At 37.4% G+C, this 21,187-nt stretch overlaps 1 protein-coding gene across 5 annotated transcripts in view; it reads left to right on the top strand.

The window, feature by feature from the left end:
* Positions 1-21,187, top strand: part of Setd2 (SET domain containing 2, histone lysine methyltransferase) — an 85,003-nt gene that overhangs the window by 32,380 nt on the left and 31,436 nt on the right. For 4 of the 5 annotated variants that reach the window (XM_052187122.1, XM_052187121.1, XM_052187123.1 and 1 more), the window contains exons 6-12: positions 528-651; positions 2,229-2,306; positions 4,855-4,952; positions 7,447-7,573; positions 9,402-9,536; positions 11,494-11,613; positions 12,892-13,551. In XM_052187122.1, coding sequence (XP_052043082.1) covers positions 528-651; positions 2,229-2,306; positions 4,855-4,952; positions 7,447-7,573; positions 9,402-9,536; positions 11,494-11,613; positions 12,892-13,551 — 1,342 coding nt within the window. Of the gene's footprint in view, positions 1-527; positions 652-2,228; positions 2,307-4,854; positions 4,953-7,446; positions 7,574-9,401; positions 9,537-11,493; positions 11,614-12,891; positions 13,552-16,398; positions 16,616-21,187 lie in introns of all 5 variants that reach the window. The other variant, XR_007978706.1, reaches the window with a different exon arrangement.

The following is a 21,187-nucleotide window of genomic DNA, read 5'->3' as shown; positions in this document are numbered from 1 at the left end:
TGGACAGTGAGACCGGCCAAGAAACCAGAGACAAGAGACAAACTTTAACTTTAACCTCTTTAAAGAACCTTGAAAGTAAGGGCAACAGAAGGGCTACTATATTTAAATTGCTGTAATTGTTCCTAACAATTTTCAATATCATAGTTTCTTCAGAGCTCTTTATGGGCTGTAAATCACTGATCCATGTTTTTTAACTGTGTCGGGGATGGTTCTCTGAAGGGTGTAGCTCAGGACCTCGAGTAGTGCCTTACCCCACTGAGCTTGTTCCCAACACGAATAGTTGTTGCAGTATCCAGCTAGAGAGAGTGCATCTTGGAAGTGTGTATAAAGTTTAAACATTTCTTAGACTCAATGGTCTTAAATATTTTTGGAAAGAGGTGGGTGATGCATGGGATCTCAGGTTCAAGGCCTGGGCATTGAGTGCATAATACATATTTTGCATTTTATGTTTTTAGTAGTTTTGTAAATTTTCAGTGTAATCCCTTTGCTGGAAGTGCTAAAATGCTATTTTTTCCATTGTTTTGTAGGAACACCTTTGTCCTGGAATACTGTGGAGAGGTACTTGATCATAAAGAGTTTAAAGCTCGGGTGAAAGAATATGCACGGAACAAAAACATCCATTACTATTTCATGGCCCTGAAAAATGACGAGGTGAGCAGTGCGAATGTGTTTACTTGAGGCAGGCAGGAAATTGTGGCTCTGGGGATAGGGCATGGGTGGGTTGATATGCTGATTGATTTTTAAATCAGAACAGTTGGGGCCAGAAAAAATGAAGAAAATTATTTAAATAGCCATTTGTACTCTAATTTCTGCACTGGGTAGATGAAGTCAGGATGATCAGGAGTTCAAGACCTTCCTCATCTGTCTAGGAAGTTTGAAGCTAGCTTATGCTACATAAAACTTTCTCAGAAGAAATAAAACAGAATCAGAACCATATGTAGTTTCTATTTGTTTACAAGTGGATAGGAAGGGGTGGTGTTTATATGTAAATTCAAACATACATGCTTCATATGACAACTTTAAAAATGATGGCTGATTCCCAGAATGTTTTTTTGTGGGTTATATTTTAATGCTGAGAAATTTAGAAATGTCTGTCATTCCATTTTTTATTGTTGTTTTTGTGGGTTTTGTTGTTGTTTGTTGTTGTTTTTTTGGGACAGAGTTTCTCTGTATAGCTCTGGCTGTCCTGGAACTCACTCTGTAGACCAGGCTGGCCTCGAACTCAGAAATCCACCTGCCTCTGCCTCCCAAGGGCTGGGATTAAAGGCATGCGTCACCACCAGCTGTCATTCCATTTTAATGCTAATGACATGAGCATGTTACTTGATACAAACAACTCTATAAAAATAGTTTTCCACAAAACTTTTTTATGACAAATGTGTTAATGTTGTGTTTCCCATGTGTGGCTTGATAAAGCTTTGCTAGATCCCTAGATCTGCTTCTATATTCAAGGTTAAAATGCTACCAAGCTCTAAGATTATTTTTTATCAATCTGGGTATGGCCTCTGGGATTTTCAGTCGAGGGCATTTGGACATACACTCAAGTTTTAGAGCTACTGAACTGTGGCACAGTACCTGTTTTAAAAAGCATTATTTCACAAGTGAGATTGAAATGCAATAAAATATAAGAAATATAAGTAGGTAAGAGAGACGAGTTATATATTTTCTGTTTTGTTTTTGAGACCAGATCTCACTTCGTAGCTTTGTTCTGCCTACAGCTCAGTAGGCTGGCTTGGATTCTCAGTCATCCTCCTGCCTCCATCTCCCAAGTGCTGGTATTAAAGATATGGGACACTGAACTAGAACTTGCTAAGTACTTCAGGATGACCTTGAACTTCCTGCCTCTGCCTCCCAGTTTCTAGAATTACAGGCATGGGCTACTATGTCTGGTTTTCTGAAGTGCTGAAGATTGAACCCAGGATTTCTACATTCTAGACAGTCATCGTACAAACCAAGCTTATTTATCCCTAGCTCCAAGAAATGATTTTGCTTTTGTATAAACTACTTAAGAAAATTCTAAAAAAGCAGAGAGCCACTTGTTACTTTGTTATAGAAAGTTCTCTAAAATAGGGTAAGAACCAAAGTGATGATGTTGGGGTTTTTTTGTTGTTATTTGTTTGGGTTTTTTTTTTTTTAAACATTAAAATTACTTTAATGCATTTTCATTTTCAGAATGCATGGGTATTTTTAGGATCTTGCTTTAAGATTCTTAAATTTTCTTCTTCCAGATAATAGATGCCACTCAAAAAGGGAACTGCTCTCGATTCATGAATCATAGCTGTGAACCAAACTGTGAAACCCAGAAAGTAAGTTGATATAAATGTTTAAATTTTGAAGTATTTATTCAAGGTTGCTGTTTTTACCATTAATTTTAGTTTCTATATCAGAGGTACTCTTTTAATTTTTTCTTATTTTACTTTATTTTTATTTTGGAATAAGTTTAGTTTTATATAAATACAAAGATATAGAATTGCAAAAATAGAGTGCATGCCCAATTATCCCCTCACCTATTTTCTTTTCCACAAGGTTTTATGAAGTTTTGATTAATCAATAGACTTATAATTTTATAGTAAAGTACGTTGTTTTGAAGATTTATGTTGTTTCGTGTATGTATGCTCTCATGCATGCATTTGTATTTGTATGTAGAGGTCAGAGGAGAAACTGCAGGAGTCGAATCTTTCACTGTGTGAGTAGAGGAGATTACCTAATGAGCCATCTTGTCAGCCTTTTAATATCATTTTTACATGTATATTTTTTTCTAGTCTAAAATTCAACCAAGAAATTTGTTATATTTGATAATTTCTTTGCCTATAATTACTCTAGATTTTATTTCAAAGTTACTGTAGTACAAACTTAAATATGCAGTCTTATCAATGGCTATTGTCACTTTTTTTTTAATTTTAAAATTTGTTGTTAGACAGTGTGGCACATGCCCTTAATCCCAGCATTCGGGAGTCAAAGGCAGACAGATCTGTGAGCTGAGGCCAGCCTGGTCTCCAGAGTGAGTTCTAAGACAGACAAGGTTACACAGAGATACTGTCCTGAAAAAAACAAAACAAAAAGTTCTATCTTTGTCTTGGGTGTTTGCATGTATGTCTATGCACTAGGTGTTTCCAGTACCTACAGAGTCCAAATGGGGCACCTACAGAGTTGTTTGCCTGAGACTGGAGTTACAGATAGTTGTGAATACCATTTAGGTGCTGGGAATTAGGCCCTGATCCTGTGACATAATAGCCAGTGCTCTTGATCAGTAAACCATCTCCTTCTCCCTCATTTACCTTTTTCTTCTTCTTTTCTCCATGTTCTTCCCAACCCTCTTTCTTTTGAGACAGGGTTTCATTATAAAAGTCTTGGCTGGTCTGGAACATGCCATCTAGACCATTTGACCTCAAATTTGACTGCCTCTGCCTCCTGAGTATTGGGAGTAAAGGCATTATTACCAGGTCTGGCTTCTCTTTCTTTTAAGGAGCTTCGTATTTATTTATGTATAGTGTGAGTATATGCTCTGTGTGGGGTATGAGTGTCTGGGGAGTCCATAAGAGAGACATTAAAATTCCATAGTGCTTGAGTTACAGGCACTTCTTATGAATTTATGAAGTTATGAATTGCCAGATGTGGATTCTGGAAAGTGAACTCGGGTCCTCTAGTAGGACAATAGGTACTCTTAAACCATTGAGCTAACTCTCTAATCCCTAATATTCAGATTCTTTATCAGATTCCACATGCCAACTGGACTGTTTTATAATATTCATGTGGCATAAGTAGCCAAAGTCGAGAGAGATTAGAAAATCTAGGTTAAAGACTTGGAGAGATAGCTCAGCAGTTCCTGTTCTTACAGAGATTACAGGTTTGATGCCTTGTACCACAGGTTGTGGTTCTCAGTTTCTGTGTAACCCTCCAGTTCCAGATGATCTAATGCCTTTGTCTGACCTCCTTGGGCACCAGCATGCATATGGTGCACCTATTCCATTGCAGGCAAAACACTCACACACAGAATAAAATAAATCCTTAAAACACAAAACAAAGAAATTCTAAGCTATGGTTGACAAGGAAGAAGATAGCTTAATGGAGAAAAATGGTTGCAGTACAAGCCTGCATTTGGATACCTGGTCTCCAGAATTAAAAAGTCAGATGTGGGTAGTGGGCATCTGTGACCAGGGTGGGGGTGGGAATGACCTGAAAACTTGTAGCTGACTAGTCTGTACTTCAAAACAATATGGAAGATGGCTTAGAGAGATGGCTCAGCAGTTCGATTCTTAAAGACCTGAGTTTGGTACTGGGAATTGTGCTTAAGTTACTCAGTAAAACTTAGAATCTTATAGTTTTGTTTTTTAAGACCAGATTAGCTTTCATATATGTAAATGTAAGTTAAAAGCAATTGTTTGTCGGGTTTTTTTGTTTTTGTTTTTTTGGGTTGGTTGTCTGAGACATGGTTTCTCTGTGTAGCTATGGCTGTCCTGGAACTCACTCTGTAGACCAGGCTGGCCTCAAACTCAGAAATCACCTGCCTCTGCTGGGATTAAAGGCGGCTTTTATTTCTATTGACTGTGCTAGAGACTGAATACAGGGCCTTGTGTTTGCTAGCCAAGTGTTTTCCATTAGCTATATTCTCCAGTCTAGTAGCAGTTCATTTTATTGTATTATAGGCCAATTAATGGATACTGAATTTGATAGTCTATTAAATAAGAATGGCATGTTGGTTGGTTAAGGAAAAAAAAATCACCCCATTGGCTTTGAGAAAACATCACATAAAGACTTATATGTGTAATTCAGTTAGATAATAATGATCTTCATACAAATGGATGTACAAACATGAATCAGTTGCTAATGTCTAGTCTTCCCAAAACATTTCAGTGGACTGTGAATGGACAACTGAGGGTTGGATTTTTTACCACCAAACTAGTTCCTTCAGGCTCAGAGTTAACGTTTGACTACCAGTTCCAAAGATATGGGTAAGTAATGGTTTTGGTTCCTTTTGCTGCTTCTGATATGGAAAATAGATGTTCCATACAGTGATACAGTGATATAAAATCCTCGTGTGAATTATTTAGAAGTTACAAATACATCAGTTCTCATCTATAGTATACCATCATAATTTTTTTTCCTATTTTTCTGGCCACTAAGGGATTTATAGTATGGGAACTATGTAATATTCCTCTGAACTCAATATAATAAAACTTTACTATAGAGTTGGGAATACAGTTCAGTTGATAGTGTACTAACTAGCATGAATCCCTGGGTTTGAGTCCCAATACTAAAGAAAAAATGGAATGTGGTGATGGTGATCCCATCATGTAGGGCAGTGGTTTTTAACCTTCCTAATGCTATGACCCCTTTAGATACAGCTCATCATGTTGTGGTCCCAACCATAAAATTATTTTTGTTGCTACTTCATAACTAATTTTGCTATTAGGAATCATAATGTAAATATCTGATATGCAAATGGTTTTAAGTGATCCCTGTGAAAGGGTCATTCAGCCTTAAGTAGCCTTGACCCATACAAATTGAGAAGCACTGATGTAGGTGGAGGCAGGAGGATGAGAATTCAAGGCCACTCTTGCCTATATGTCAGGTTGAGAAAAGCTTGGCCTAGATGAGACCCTGTCTCAAAAAACAAAGCAAAATGAAAAAAAGACTAATTCATTATAGAAAAATCACATTTGAGGGTATATATATGAATAGAATAATATCCTTGTTTATCCATCCTTTATCAACTTTTGGATAATATTGTTTAACTTATAGCAACCATATTGTACTCCCTTTGGAGCTTGGCGAGATGGTACAGTGGTCAAGAGTACTGACTCCTCTTCCAGAGGACTTGGGTTCAATTCCCAGCACATGCATGGAAGCTCACAACTGTCTGTAACTCCAGTTTCATGTGATCTGACATCCTTACACAGACATACATGCAGGCAAAACACAAATGCATACAAGTACATCATAAAATAAATGGTTTTTTTGAAGACTGGGCTTGGTGGTATACTCCTTTGATCCCATCAGTTGGGAGATAGAGGCATGTAGATCTCTGGGTTTTAAGGCTAGCCTGGGTCTGCACTGTAGATCCCAAGCCAACCATGCTCTGTAGTGGGACTGTTATTTTAGCAAGGTCGAGTGGTATGTGCTTGTCTTCCCCAAATTAAATCAAAATTAAATAGAACCAATAAAGTGAAAGGGTGGAAACTTTGAGTAGGGTGTAGAACTCTTTATGTTTGATACTTAGAAAAAGGCACAGAGATTAAGTTTCCAGGATATTTTAATCTTTTCATGCTATTATAGAACGAGATTTAATTTTCTTATTTTGTCTATTGTTTTTACCAGTGGCTACTTTTCTTGGCAGTGATGCTGTTTCAGATACTCCTTCACATATTCATAGTTTAGAACTTAGTGATCTCTGAGGTTCTTTTCAGTTCTGAAACTGTTATCTAATTATAACCAGGGCAAATGCCAAGAAATATTCCTGTTACACTAATAATACTGCTTTTCTTATCAGTAGGTAACTACAGATTAGGTTCTATGTATTTTTTTCTAGTTTTTTTTTTCTCTCTCTGCTTATATTATCCTTTCTGAAGCCAATGAAGTGGATATGTTTATGGGGTCCTTGCTGTTTGTGAAACAATTTACTTTTTTGCCTCTAATTGGTTGCAGAGGTGGCTATAGCCCAGGGCTGTAGACTTAAGTCAGACTTCTTTTTCAGTACTTTCTTTGCCTCCATGGTTTCATTTAGTCAGTTGATAACTGTATTTATTATTGTCAGAGCTCATCCTGTTTGATAAGTTTTTAAATCAAGTGTTTCTTTTTCTGTGTCATGATAATTGCATTTTATATGTTTTTATAATAGTGGATCTTTTTGGTGTACCATTCAAATATTTATACATAAGTGATAGTTGTCTAAACTATGTTAGCAATTTTATTTCTAGCACAAATAATGTATACAGCTTATTATTTTCATGTTTCAGTAAGTTTTTTTTTTTATTGGCCTGCTTTATCTAACAGATCATAAAAGATTAGAAAAATGATGAAGCCAGTCCTGCTGGTGCAGGTGTGTAATCACACTACATGGGAGGCTGAGGCAGGAAAACTGCAGTTTCAAAGCCAGACTGACCACCCTGTCGAAACTGTCTCAGCAGTAGAAAGTAGTAAAGGGGCTGGGAATGAAGCATATTAGTAGAACTCTTGTTCAACTTGCAGAACCTATGGATTGAATTTGTTCCCCTCCCCCACAACACATACACACAGAAATTGAGAGAAGGAATGGTGGTGAAAAAAGGAATTTTTTAATAGCAATTCTTAGGCTTTTCTATTAGAAGCAGGTTTGTACGTCTCTATTCCCTGCAGGTTAGTTTGGTTCCTAGCGTGCTGTCAGTCCTGCATGCTTCACTCTGTATGACCCATTCTCCTAACTGTTCTCCTGACTTCTGTATGACCCATTCTCCTGTTCCCTAACAGCAAAGAAGCTCAGAAGTGCTTCTGTGGGTCAGCTAATTGCCGGGGCTACTTGGGAGGAGAAAACAGAGTCAGTATCAGAGCTGCTGGAGGGAAGATGAAAAAGGAACGCTCCCGAAAGAAGGATTCCGTACGTTTTCTGCCGTCTTTTTTTCAAATTTTATAATAAAAGTTTTAAGGAAATAACTTTTCTAATTAATTTAAAAGGAAAATCCAGGGTTGGGATAGATACTGGAAAAGAAGTGTTGATGCCTGTTTTTATTTTACATCAATAGATTATAATAGAGAGCTGCTTGAAGTTTTTGGCTAATAATTCCTCTGAGCTTGTCCTTTGTCCGGGCTTGTGTGGTACTCAGGCACACAGCTGTGCCAAGTGTGAAGTTTAGGGGACACTCTGCAGGAGTCTGTTAACTATTTACAGGTGGGTCCCAGGGATCAAACTCAGAGCATCAGGAGTGGCAGCAAGCACCTTTACCTGCTGAGCCGTCTGACCTGCCCTTTCTATCCGTATATGAATTCTATTGAATAAACATAGCAGTTTGTTTAGCCATGTAGCACATATGTGTGTTTATTTGTACTCTGCCATCATGACCATGACTGTGGTGAGCATCAGAGGCATTTCCTGGTACATACTGTGTGTTTTTTCTGTGTCTCGATCTTCTAAGTGGAATTGCTGGGCAGGAGAAAGACAACTATTTTGTATTTTAGCTAATGCTTTTACTTATTTTATATTTTCATCTTATATTATTTGATCTTTGTCTCCCTTAAGGACAGCTTTTTAGAGAAAAGTATTTCTGTATATGTTTTGCCTACTTATGTGTCTGTGTACCACATGTGTGTCTCGTGCCAGTGGAAGGCAGAAGAGGTCATCAGATCCCCTGAAATTAGAGCTGCATACTGCTTTTTTGGGTCCTTGGAATCACTGTCCCTCGGGCCTCAAAACTTTTTGTGCCTTTTCTTCCTCATATCTTGGATTATAGGCCTGATTCATCTTGCCCAGCAATGCTGAATAATGATGAATGTATGTTAGGCAGGTATTTTGCCGTTGAACCATATCCTAAGGACTTAAATAATTTTTGTTCACACAGGTGGTGAATGAATGAAATGCTTTTGAGATTGATCTTTTTTATTTCCTTTTATTTATATGTTTACTTTTTTTTTTTTGAGACTGGGTTTCTTTCTGTAGCCCTAGCTGTTTTAGAACTCCCTTTATAGACCATGCTGACCTTGAACTCTAGAGATCCACCTGTCTCTACCTCCTAAGTGCTGAGATTAAAGGCATATAACACCAAGCTAATTTGGTTGTTCGAGACAGGGTTGTACTATGTAGCTATGGCTATCCTAGAACCATAGGTACCCACCTCCCTCAGACTTTTGAGTACTAGGAATACAGCCACCTCACCTGGCTTTCAATTTATATTTTAAATTTATTTGATGATATAAGATGTCATGTTTGCTTTCTTCCCTCCCTCCCTCCCTTCCTCCCTCCCTCCCTCACTTGGAGACAGAGTAGCCAGTGTTGGCCTTGGGGAGTTCATGGTCTTCTGCCTCAACTTTCAAGGCTGATATTACAGGCATGGCTTAGTGATGAGCATGTTCCCCATCGCCAAGTCTAATTGTTTTTTTGTTTGTTTGTTTGTTTGTTTGTTTGTTTTGGATTTGGTTTTTTCGAGACAGGGTTTCTCTGTATAGCCCTGGCTGTCCTGGAACTCACTCTGTAGACCAGGCTGGCCTCGAACTCAGAAATCCGCCTGCCTCTGCCTCCCAAGTGCTGGGATTACAGGCGTGAGCCACCACGCCCGGCTCCCCAAGCCTAACTGTATGGTTCCTTCTTTTGGTTGTACTTTTCATTTCTAATTTACTTGTGAAGCCAGACATCCCCCTATCCCCACCCCCAGGTTGTTTGAATAAGTAAGTGGGTTGTACTTGTCTTTTAGCTATAATCGTTTCTGTGCTAGGTGGATGGAGAACTGGAAGCACTGATGGAAAATGGTGAAGGCCTCTCTGATAAGAACCAGGTTCTTAGTTTATCCCGGCTCATGGTTAGAATTGAAACCTTGGAACAGAAACTTACCTGTCTCAAGCTCATTCAGGTAAGCACTTTAATACTAATATATTTCTAAATTTAGGGTAGGACATTTAAACTAAAATCTGCCTAATGGGGAAAAATTAATCATGTTTTAAATTGACATGCAAGTTCTTTAGAACTTTGAAAGCTCCCTTGAACATGGTTGAAGAGTTGAATATTATGAGTAACAAAGCTTGCTCATCCCTTCAGTTCAGTCACATGGTGGGATTTCTTTTAGTGTGATAATTTATGGTACTTGGTTATAGCTTTCTTGCCCACAAGTTACTAGTCTGCCAAAACTATTTTACTATATAATCTCAAAGCAAAGAATTTTAGCAGTCATCTCATGTATTCCAATTTACTACGTATGCCATAAGAAAACAATAAAAAAAATCCTCTAAAAAAAATCTCCTTTTTTAATGTTTTTTATTTTATTTTATGAAGACACTGTAGATGTCTTCAGATACACTAGAAGAGGGCATCCAATCCCATTACAGATGGTTGTAAGCCACCATGTGGTTGCTGGGAATTAAACTCAGGAGTTCTCAAAGAGCAGTCAGTGCTCTTAACCGCAGAGCCATCTCTCCAGCCCCCCCCTAAAAAAAATCTTAGCAGAAGGATTGGTGGTATAGTTTAGTGTCAGAGTGCTTATCTAATATAATGAAGCCCTAAGTTCAAACTGCAGAAACGAAACAAAACAATTATCGGAAAAGTATAAGCTTTTTGAATAATAATCTGAATGAAAGAGATAAAAGAAAATTATATGAAAACTAATTTTTAATGTTAACAGCATTTTCAGCAAAGTAATTTTCCATGTTATTCAGAATGTTTTTTATTTATTTATTTTATGTACATGAGTACACTGTTGCTGTCTTGCGACACACTAAAAGAGGGCATCAGATCCCCTTACAGATGGTTGTAAGCCATCATGTGGTTCTTTGGAATTGAACTCAGGACTTCTGGAAAAGCTCTTATCGTTGAGCCATTGCTTCTGCCGGAATTTCCTTTTCGTTTAAGGATTTGTTTATTTTTATTTTATATGTGTGTTGCCTCTCTGCATGCATGTACACTGTCTGCTTGCCTAGTGCCTACAGTTCTCTTCAACTAGAGTTAAAGATAGTTGTAAGCCACTGAGTGGGTGCTGAGAATTGAACCCAGGTCCTCTGCATGCAGCAAGTGCTCTTAACCACTGAGCCAACGCCAGTTCCTAAAAAATTATTTAATTACTTTTTAAGTTATTGCATTTATTTATTGTACATGTGGGCACATGTCTTTAGAGGTTAGTGAGAGAGTCAGTTCTCTCTTTTACCACATAAGAACTGGGGATTGAACTTAGGTCATTAGGTTTAGAGGCAAGCAAGCGTTTTTAACTTCCTGAGCCATCTTGCCAGGCCCAGGACTGAATTGCAGTGTAAATGATGTGTCTTAATAGTTTTCCAGTGTTAATTTAGTTCAAGTGCACTCTGGTAGGAAGGGTGTATGTATGTGAAATACCTGGTTTTTTTAAACAGGGTTTCTCTCTGTAACCCTGAGTGTCTCAGAATTTAGAATGTATACCAGGGTAGCAAATTCAGACACCTTCTGCCTCTGCCTCCCAAGTGCTGGGATTAAAGGTTTGAGCTAGCACAAGAGATACTGTCTTCAGCTGTGTAGATATGTTCCTTTAAGTAACCAATTAAATTCATAAGAGACATGAAAGTAGAAGGAGGGACTTATTGGAAAGAAGTGGATCAGCGAGAAGTGGGTGATTGGGAATTAGTTGGATAAAAGTGCATTAAAGACAACATTTCTTAAATACTGAAATTCTTTATAGTATTTGTAAGATGTCTAATTATATTTAATAAAAGGAGAGTTTCTGGGGTTTGGGTGTGTGTGCGCATTAATTTAAGTAAACTCTGATTCTCACTGTGGGCTTTCTATAACATTTGCACTGGTATTGCCTCCCTAACACCTTGCATCCTGCCTTTTTTCCTCTATGAAAGAACACACACTCACAGTCCTGCCTCAAGTCATTTCTGGAATGCCATGGGTTGTCACTGCTGTGGATCTGGATGGCAGAGCTCGGCGATGGCCGGGAAAGCAACCCGAAGCTTCAGGAAGAGGTCAGTGCCCATTCCCGACATTTCTGAAAACTACTTCAGGTGATGTCTTAGTTTGAGGGAGTATAATATTGGTGATTATGAATATATCAAATAATTTAAAAAACGCTTATTTTGTCTATATCATTCCTGTATCTATAACTTTGCTTTTGTAGTGAATTTGCCTTTGGTTTTCCCCACAGCATCTTCTAAAGTCAGTTCTATATACCAAGAACTGTTAAGTGCAATCTATCATGATAGTAATTCAGTTGATTGCTAAGACTGTTATCTTTAAATTATGAAGAAAACATGGAAAATTTGAATTTTGAAGTTCTGAAAAATTATTGACAAGATTTAGAACATTCTGAGAAGCAAAGAAGTGTTTTTAATGGTTCAAGTAAAGATTAATTGGCAACATTAGTAGATTTGCAGTTTGTATAACTTACCATGACTTTTCATACGTAGCTTTAAAAAAAAAATCAGTTTCTACCCCAAAGTCAGTTATTTAAAAAACACTTTAGTTTGTTTTTTATTGATTTTTGGTGGGTTTTTGTTTGTTTGTTTGTTTGTTTGTTTTTGAGACAGGGTTTCTCTATGTATGCCTGATTGTCCTAGAATTCACTTTGTATAGCAGGCTGCCCTCAAACTCACAGAAGTCTCCCTTTTTCTGCCTTTGCCTTTGCTGAGATTAAAGGTGTGTGTCACCACCGTCCAGCCAATAAAAACACTTTTTAAAATGAAGTATTGGGAGCTGGAGAGATGGCTTAGGGATTAAACCACAACCAAAAATAAAAATGAAGTATTGGAGTGGACATATAGTAATTTTTATAGCCTATAACCTTTTTCAAAGAGATCTGGGAATAAATTGGGGGAGGACTTAGGTTTCTATAGACCAATACTAGAAAGTAATACATAGTATTGGATGGTTCCCAAGTTTCTGTTACGGTAATTTGGAGAATTTTATAGAGAAATAGATTGGAAATGCAGACTGGTGCTTGCTTTCTTTCTTCTTTAAAGCTGCAGAGCTTTGGGGATCCCTCCTTTAGAGACTTTCTCAGTCACCTTTAGTGGTGTGAGTAGTTGTTATGTTGTTACCCTGTACTTGTTGATTGTAGGTTTTCTTCCATCTTAAAAGGAAATAATGTTAATCTTAAACTGCATCTCTATTTATGAAGACATAGGTGTTAATTTAGTAAGACAATACCCAAAATGTTTCCTGTACTGTTTCCTGTATCTGAGTTCTTACCTGATTTTGAAAGGTCATTTATATGGAGTGATTAATTTTTTATTATGTTTGATCAGATTATAAAGACTTTGGAGCATTTGCCCATTCCTACAAAAAATATGTTGGAAGAAAGCAAAGTACTTCCAGTTATTCAACGCTGGTCTCAGACTAAGACTGCCATTCCTCAGTTAAGTGAAGGAGACGGGTATTCTAGTGAGAATACATCACGTGCTCACACACCACTTAATACCCCGGACCCTTCTGCCAAGCCGAGCATAGAAGTGGATACAGATACTCCCAAGAAACTCATATTTCGCAGACTTAAGATTATAAGTGAGAATAGCATGGACAGTGCAGTCTCCGATGTCACCAGTGAGCTAGAATGCAAGGATGGCAAAGAGGACCTTGATCCACTCGAGACTGTCACTGTAGAAGAGGATGAAGAGCCACAGTGCCAGCAGCTGCTCCCACAGCAGCTGGAGTCTAGAGTTGATGGTGAAACCACTATCCAAGTCAGCAAATTACCCACATCCGAACCAGAGGCAGATACTGAGACAGAGCCCAAAGACATCAACGGCCCCAAACTAGAAGAAACTATTGCTGAGGAAACTGCATCCCAAGATGAAGAAGAGGGTGTGTCTGATGTTGAAAGTGAGAGAAGCCAGGAACCACCAGATAAAACAGTGGATATAAGTGATTTGGCTACCAAGCTACTAGACAGTTGGAAAGATCTAAAGGTAAGAAACTTTTTTTGTTGTTGTTATTATAACTGTATTATTCCAATTTTTGTGTGCTGTAAACCTAAATAAAAACTGACAACATTTCTAGCCATGAGTATTTCTGAAAAATGGAATATGATCTGTCAGCTAGTGATAGATGTGTTTCCAGTGTCCTTTAAGTCTCTATAGGAACCATAACTGTCAAACCATTATACGGACAATGTCCTCCTCTTCTCTCACTGAGGAAAGCATAGCATATTGTCGATTTTATGAATTCAAGGGCTCTTTATATAAAATAAAACAAAATCCCTCTAGTGTTAAACTTACTCTCTATGTAATGACAGCAGATGTTTAAATTAGTTGGAAATCCAGTGAATGTGTTAATAGAAAATTAATGAACTTGATTGGAAAACCCTGGTAATATTATGAAATATTATGAAATTTTATTTTAGAAAGAACATCATGGCACTAGTTTATTTGCATTTGTTTTTTAAATAGTCCTGCCCTTAAGTTCTTTTTTTTTTTTTTTTTTTAAATTGGACAAAACATATATCCTATGGGCAGATGCATAGCTAGGCATGGTGGTATACACCTTTTAACCCCAGCACTGGGGAGGCAGAGGGATGAGTGAGCCTTGTCTACAGAGAGTTCTAGGACAGCTAAGGCTACACATACACATAGAGAGACCCTGTCTCAATAAATAAATAACAAAAGAGGAAAAGTCTGGATATATATATATATATATATATATATATGTATGTATAAATAAAATATTTATGAATGCAGTAAGATGTGTAGAATTTGCCTTTCAGAAAAACCAGTCTGGCTGGGTGGTGGTGGCACACGCCTTTAACCCCAGCACTTGGGAGGCAGAGGCAGGTGGATTTCTGAGTTTTAGGCCAGCCTGGTCTACAGAGTGAGTTCCAGGACAGCCAGAGCTACACACAGAAACCCTGTCTCGGGGAAAAATAATAATAATAATAATAATAATAAAAAAAAAAGAAGAAGAAGAAAGAAAAACCAGTCTGGATCTTGAATAAATATGAACATATGACAATTTGAACATATAAGAGCTCATGGTTCACTTCAGTTGTAAAGGGGTTAGGGTCCAGTTTTTGAGGACCCTATGGGAACAGCTTACTTGCTACCTTTTATATTTTCTGTTCCTCCTTTCTTCTCTCAGTGTTGAAACAATCACGTAAATCAGCAGTGCAGTTTTTTGTAGCAAGGTGAAACTACGAAGCTCATTACATTAGATTCTGTGATTTGACCCCGTGGAACCTAGATTGAACCCAAGGAGTAGTGGTTATTGTGTGCTGTGCCTCCTGTTTTGCTCTCTTGAGACCTTTTCATATACTAGTCTGTGCTCTTACATATATATGCTATACTTTGATGGCTTAAAATTTAGCAATAAACTCAGATTTATTTAGTGTGAGAGCTGACTTTTTTAAAATAAATATAAAAGTGTTGATAGTAAGTCTGTCTGTGATGCTACATATTAACTGCAGTAGTCAGAATTTTGGTTAAATGAGAGATTCTAGAATGGGTACTTGTTGGACCTTTATTTAAAGCCTGCTTTGTGACAACACAGGCAGGGTCTTGAAGTTCCTCAGATGTTTGGAGGAGACTTTCAGCCTGAATGACAGTAATTTAGTAATGTAGACGTAGAAGCGAATACACAAGTGGACACAGGAAAGATTAGAAGGCCACAGTTTGGTAGAAGAGAGGGTGCTCTCGTATAGAGGTTAGCTGGGAAGTCTCTGGTCAACATTTCTCAGATTGTTAAGATTTAATCTCATACCCTTGTCTTAAAATCTGTGAGATGTAAAGCTTTTGATTTTCTGCGTAGTAGTTGGTAATTGTAAATGTATAATTTTCTCTCTGGGATGTATTTAAACCGATAACTGGAACACTTTAACTCACTTTCGGGACACTGATTTTTTGGTTCTACAAAAATATTTCATCATCTTATCCTTTGAATTCCTATCTGAAAGACCAAAGTAGTTTCATAATAATATCTTCTTGACTTTAGGTTTATATTTTTATTTATATTTAAAATAAAATATTTAGTTCTTAGATTCCATACATTGTATTTACCTGACTTCTTAATATCAGGGAAGCATTAAATAAAATTCTCTTCTTTTTCAAACTTGTTTGTTTGGGCATTGCTGTGCTGAGAAACATCTTTACTTACTGTGAAATGATACTTTGTTACATTGGTGCTGGAGTTCTTAATTCTTCTATCTTTTCTTAAGCATTTACCATGTCTCTGATTTCTAGACTTTGGTTATTATTTATTGTCTTTTAAGTTCAAAACAAAATTTTAGCTGGCACTTGGCTAGGAGTCTGAAATCAAGAATTGATAAATTGGATATGTTTTGGAGAAACATACTAATATCACGTGATTACTATATACTACACCATCCCGGCATTGAAAGAGTTAACTACTTCTGTCTGACTTCACCTATGTGTTCAAGTAGACATTAGCTGAAAAGAAAATATTATTCTTTTACCTTTACTAAGCACCTGTGGCCAAGTACTGTGTTAGTTGCTAATATTTAGTTCATACCAAAAAGCATTGGCTGTGGTTGTTTCGGCCACTCTAATTCTCCCTGCTCTTGTGGGTCGACTATATATAACACTGCTGGACCTGCATTCCAGTTGTCCTGTCTACACTGGATGGAGTAAAGAACTGAACAAATAACTTCCTACTCTTTAGTCTTGGTTTTGCTGTGCAGACAGATTATAGGGATCATCCGTAAATGTAAGAAGCGGGTGGAGGGAAGGGAATGAAGCTTCGTGATTACTCTTTGTCCTCCCAGATCTGATGGTGATCCCCTTGTAACTTGAACCATTTCCATCTAGCTTCTCAGGGCAGCACGGAGCTTGTTAACATCACCAGCTGACCATGTGTCTCCTTTTCTCAACTCCATTTCCAACTTCGTGCTGAAGAAAAACGAGAACCTAGCGTGCATTCTGTGAAGAAACAGGAAGATGGTTGGGAAGTTGGATGATGCATGAAAAATATAATAGGTGAAAAGAGGACAGAGGTGGTTAACTCACTGGCGCCGGCGTTATTTTGGTGCGTTCATTGTCAACAATTGTTGTCGTTCCGGGAAAATCCCTACTTCTGGCAAGAAAGGATTAAGTGAGCTACTTTTTCTATACCTTATATACACAGGACCACTGCCTAGGCTTGCAAGGCACTTAATATACACAGTTCTAGAGTAGCCCTCACATCACCTAGCATATTGCTGCTTAGAAACATGTTCATTTTCACATGCAGATTTGCTGGGCTACATTTTTAGAAGGGACATGTGCATCTCTTTCCGTGTGGAAGAACTGTTGTACATCATCTGTCCTACTAAAAATGTAGCCTATATTTCACAAGGCAAAACAGTGATTACAAGTGATTAATTAAAATTTGACTGGAAAAAAATCTTCATTCAATTGGATCATGTGGAAAGGAGGTAAGGGTCTCATGAATTTCAGTTTGAATTGCTGTTAATATCAAGAGGTTATAATAATTAGTACGTCAAGGTCTTCTTTACAAACTCTTAGATATAGAATGTGTATCTTTCCTTCTGGTCATTGGGGGTATCTTATTTCTACCTGGATTAGATGATTTAGAGACAGAAACTTCCTATGAGTGATAAGTTAGTACTTCGTAATGACTGCTCCTTTTCTCTTATTTCATCTTTTTTTTGTAGGCACTGCTTTTACAATACACTATTTTAGCCAGGCCTGCTGGTGCACGACTTTAGCCTCAGCACTCAGAAGACAGAGGCAGGAGAGTCTGTGAGTTTAAGGCCAGCCTGGTCTACATAGTGAGTTCCAGGAAAGCCAAGGCTATGTAGAAAAACCCTGATATTTAGTTCATACAAAAACCACTATTTGGTTAGAAAATTTAACAATAAGTTTTCTATAAACACTTGAAATAGAATTACCTAAACTGAATGGTTTAGAGTCAGTACTTGGAATTTCATTCCACCACTAATATTGTCTGTAAAAAAGATTTGTACATGAAGTTGCATGTCCTGAGTTTCTGTGATAAATTTGATAAGTCTGTAGAGTAAAAGAGATTTATAATTCTGTAGAGTTACCTCCAGGAAATGCTGCATTGAGAGTATTTTTAAGTGTCTCAAGTTTTGTGGTTTTGTTTTTGAGGTTTTATTTATTTATTTATTTTATTTATTTATTTATTTATTTATTTATTTATTTATTTATTTATTGTGGGTTTTCTTTTTTCTTTGAGACACTGTGTAGCCCTAGCTGTCCTGAAACTGTAGAGCCAGGTTGGCCTTGAACTCAGAGATCCACCTAGTTCTGCCTCTTGAGTGCTGGCATCAAAGGTGTGCACCACCACCAACAGGTTTAAGCTTCACTTTTTTTTTTTTTAAGACAAATGTTCTAAAACTTACTGGTTTGTTTTTGTTTTGTTTTGTAAGAGACAGGGTCTAGCTATAATAATCCAGATGTGAGGATTAAAAGTGTACATTATAGGTGTGTGTCAACACTCTTAGCAGTGAGGTGTGCACTGCCATCCCCTGTCCCTGCCTTCCCCCTTAAGCTAGAATCTCACTTTGTAGTTCCTTCTGGCCTGTAACTTGCTAGCCACAGCTTCTGCCAAAGGCATCACCATCACTGGCTGAGGTCACTTTTTATTTAGTAGTCCATTTTGTTACATAAACTACTCGCATCTAAATAGTAGTCCATCTTGTTTGGTGGTGCCATGTAATCCCCCAGAAGTTAAGGGAGAAGGATCATGAATTGGAAGCCAGCCTAGTTACCTAAAAAGATGTCTCAAAAGGCAAAACAGCAATTAGAGATTTGGGACACTGCTGGTTTTGTTTCCAACGTGGCTGTGACTAGTCTAGTGATAGACTTTGGTAATTCCACAGAGAAGTGATAAGGATTGTAATGTTCTGTCCTTTCCAGGAAAATTTTACCAAAACCTATTTTAATAAGAAAGCATAGAATTTGCTAAGTGAAATCATTTTTACATAAGCTGTAGGCCAGCCTGGGTCACATGGACAATTCCAGGCCAATGTGATACACTATCTTCCTTCCTTTAGATGAAAAAAAAAATACTGCATGGGGAACTCTGTAAAGTTGTGTTTCATGGAATGTGTCTGCGTCACTGATTGCCTAACAGTGCTTTTGGGATTTCATGGATTCTTATTCTCTTGGGTGGATTATGCTATATTAATTTTAATGTTTGATGCTTACATTACCCCATGTTTAGCCAGTAAAAACTCCTTGTTGGCTTCTGTCTCATTTTTGATTTGTTTTTGTTTTAAAATTTCTGACATAGCATGTTCCAGGTTCAGTTTGTACCTGGCCTCCCAAGCTCCTAATTAGCCTTCCCCTCCCCCAGGAAGTACTTATTCTTTCTGGTGGGAAACTTTATATATGTAAAACTTTTAAAGTAATTTGCTACCAAGCCTGAGGACCTGCTTGAGTGCAATATTTGGACTCCACATTAACGGAAGGAGAGAGCCTCCATATGTGTCCTCCATGTATGTTGGTGGCATGTACTTCCACACATTAATACATTCACACAAATAAATAGATGTCTTTTGTCATACAGGCATACTGCACCTGATGTAGTACTCCTACTGCAGACCTCGCCTTCATGCCTCACTCTTGTCTTATAGCAGACTGCTGTCTGTTCTTGCTCTCATTCTTTGCTTTCAATGTATTATCCTAAGTTTTCTTTTAAAATTAAAATGGGACTAAGAGGACTGTGTAGTAGCATTGCATAAACCCCTTAATTTACAGAGCGTAAATCAAGTACTTAAAGAAGAAAGCCTGTGGAAATGAACATTTTATCTGTCTACTTTTTTTAAAAAAGATTTATTTAGTGTGTTTACAGTGGTCTGCTTTCATGTATGCCTACAGGCCACAGATAGCTGTGAGCCACCATGCGGTTGCTGGGAATTGAACTCGGGACCTCTGGAAAAGCAGACAGTACTCTTTAACTGCTGAGCCATCTCTCCAGCCCAACAGATTTTCTTCTACATGAGCCATATCATCTGTTCATATATGTTCACCTTCCTATATCTTCAGGCATACTGCTCTCCTTGTTTGGAATAACTTTTCATTTTTAGCCTTTTCAGATTCAATTTATGGTTTTACTCATCCTTTACAAAATACATTATAGTACTTTTAACAGATTATAATAAAAAATACTTGCATAGATGTTAATTCTCTTTTCTAAACATTTATCCTCAAGGGCATGAGCCACTTAACTTTTTTTATTTTTGAAATGGTATCTTGATATGAGTGAGACTAACCTGGAACTTGCTTTGTATACCAGCCTGACATTACACTTGGTGTGATGATTCAGTTTCTGTTTCCTGGGTGCTGGAATCATAGTCATGGACTATGGTATGTGGCCCAGATGGTTGGTTTGTTCGTTTGTTCCTCTCTTCTGTCCATCTGTCCTTTGTTTTTTCTGAGACAGGGTTTCTCTATGTAGCCTGCGATGTTCTGCAACTTTGTCTAGATGGGGGCTGGTCTCAAACTCAGATTGGCTTGCCTCTCTGTCTCCTGAGTGCTAGGATTATACATGTGCCACCGCTGCCCAGCTTTAGGATTGTTTCTTGATAGTTGTAGTAAAAGTTAATGTTATAGTATCTCTATACTGTATTGTACTGAATAGTACTGACTGGAGTAACTTATTTCTTAATTGTATTCCCCAGATAGTTTATATACTCAGTATCTAGAATCATCTTCTGGAAGGACAACTTTGTTGGTGTCTGTGTCCTTTAAAATTTTTTTTTTTTTTTAGTGGTTCTACATTTATACTGTTGAGGTTACATTTTCTTATTGTTTCTTGTATGCACAGCATGGTCTGATCCCCACCTGTCTACAGTTTCTAGTCCAGTAGTCAAGGTCATCTTCTGATAATTTATATTTTCATTTTCTTGAAACTTCCTTTCCTGTGGGAAATAATTCTTGTTTTAAGAGCCTGTTGCATATTGTATAGTCTGGCACTTTGTAAATACTTGAGTGAAAAAGTGAAGCCTCTGAGAGCATATTACTGCTTAAATCTCTAGTGTGAGTTTTGTGTAATCAGAAAATATATACATAAATACCATGTGATATTTTCAACCAGTCAAGTATGTAGTAGTGTTTTTTTGTCAGCTGCAAAAGAGAAACAGAAAACACCATGAAATTATGATTTACCTTTTGGTTGAGGAAGCTGACTCTGATTTTCTGATTTAAATAAGACTTATATTCATTTGGTCTTTATTTTGCCCAAATTATTGTGACTTCCTTTTTCTTGCCAAGAAGCCCATGGGATTGTGTAATTGAGAAGATAGTGAGTAAAATTCTTTCTGTAGTTGTAGCAACCATTACTTTAGTGTTGCTCAAAGTATCCTCTCACCCTTATATTGTAGTGGTTTTCAGCCTGTGAACTGTGATTAAACATTAAAGGACACTCATAACTTCTGAAATTGCATGAATGTCTAAGCTTTTCTGTTGTGTCACTAAAGCAACTTCTAGTAAAAATGTATATAGGAATCAGATGGGGGAGGAATGAATTGTGCCTCAAAAGTTATTTTCTGGATGGCTTGAACATTTTCTTTTTTTCTTTTCTTTTGGTTTTTTGGATTTTTTTTTTTTTTTTTTTTTTTTTTTTTTTTTG

The sequence above is a fragment of the Apodemus sylvaticus genome, chromosome 7, assembly GCF_947179515.1.
Source record: "Apodemus sylvaticus chromosome 7, mApoSyl1.1, whole genome shotgun sequence".
In the NCBI taxonomy this organism is placed as follows: domain Eukaryota; kingdom Metazoa; phylum Chordata; class Mammalia; order Rodentia; family Muridae; genus Apodemus; species Apodemus sylvaticus.
The sequence above is the reverse complement of the archived record's forward strand: the minus strand, read 5'-3'. Positions and strand labels throughout refer to the sequence as shown.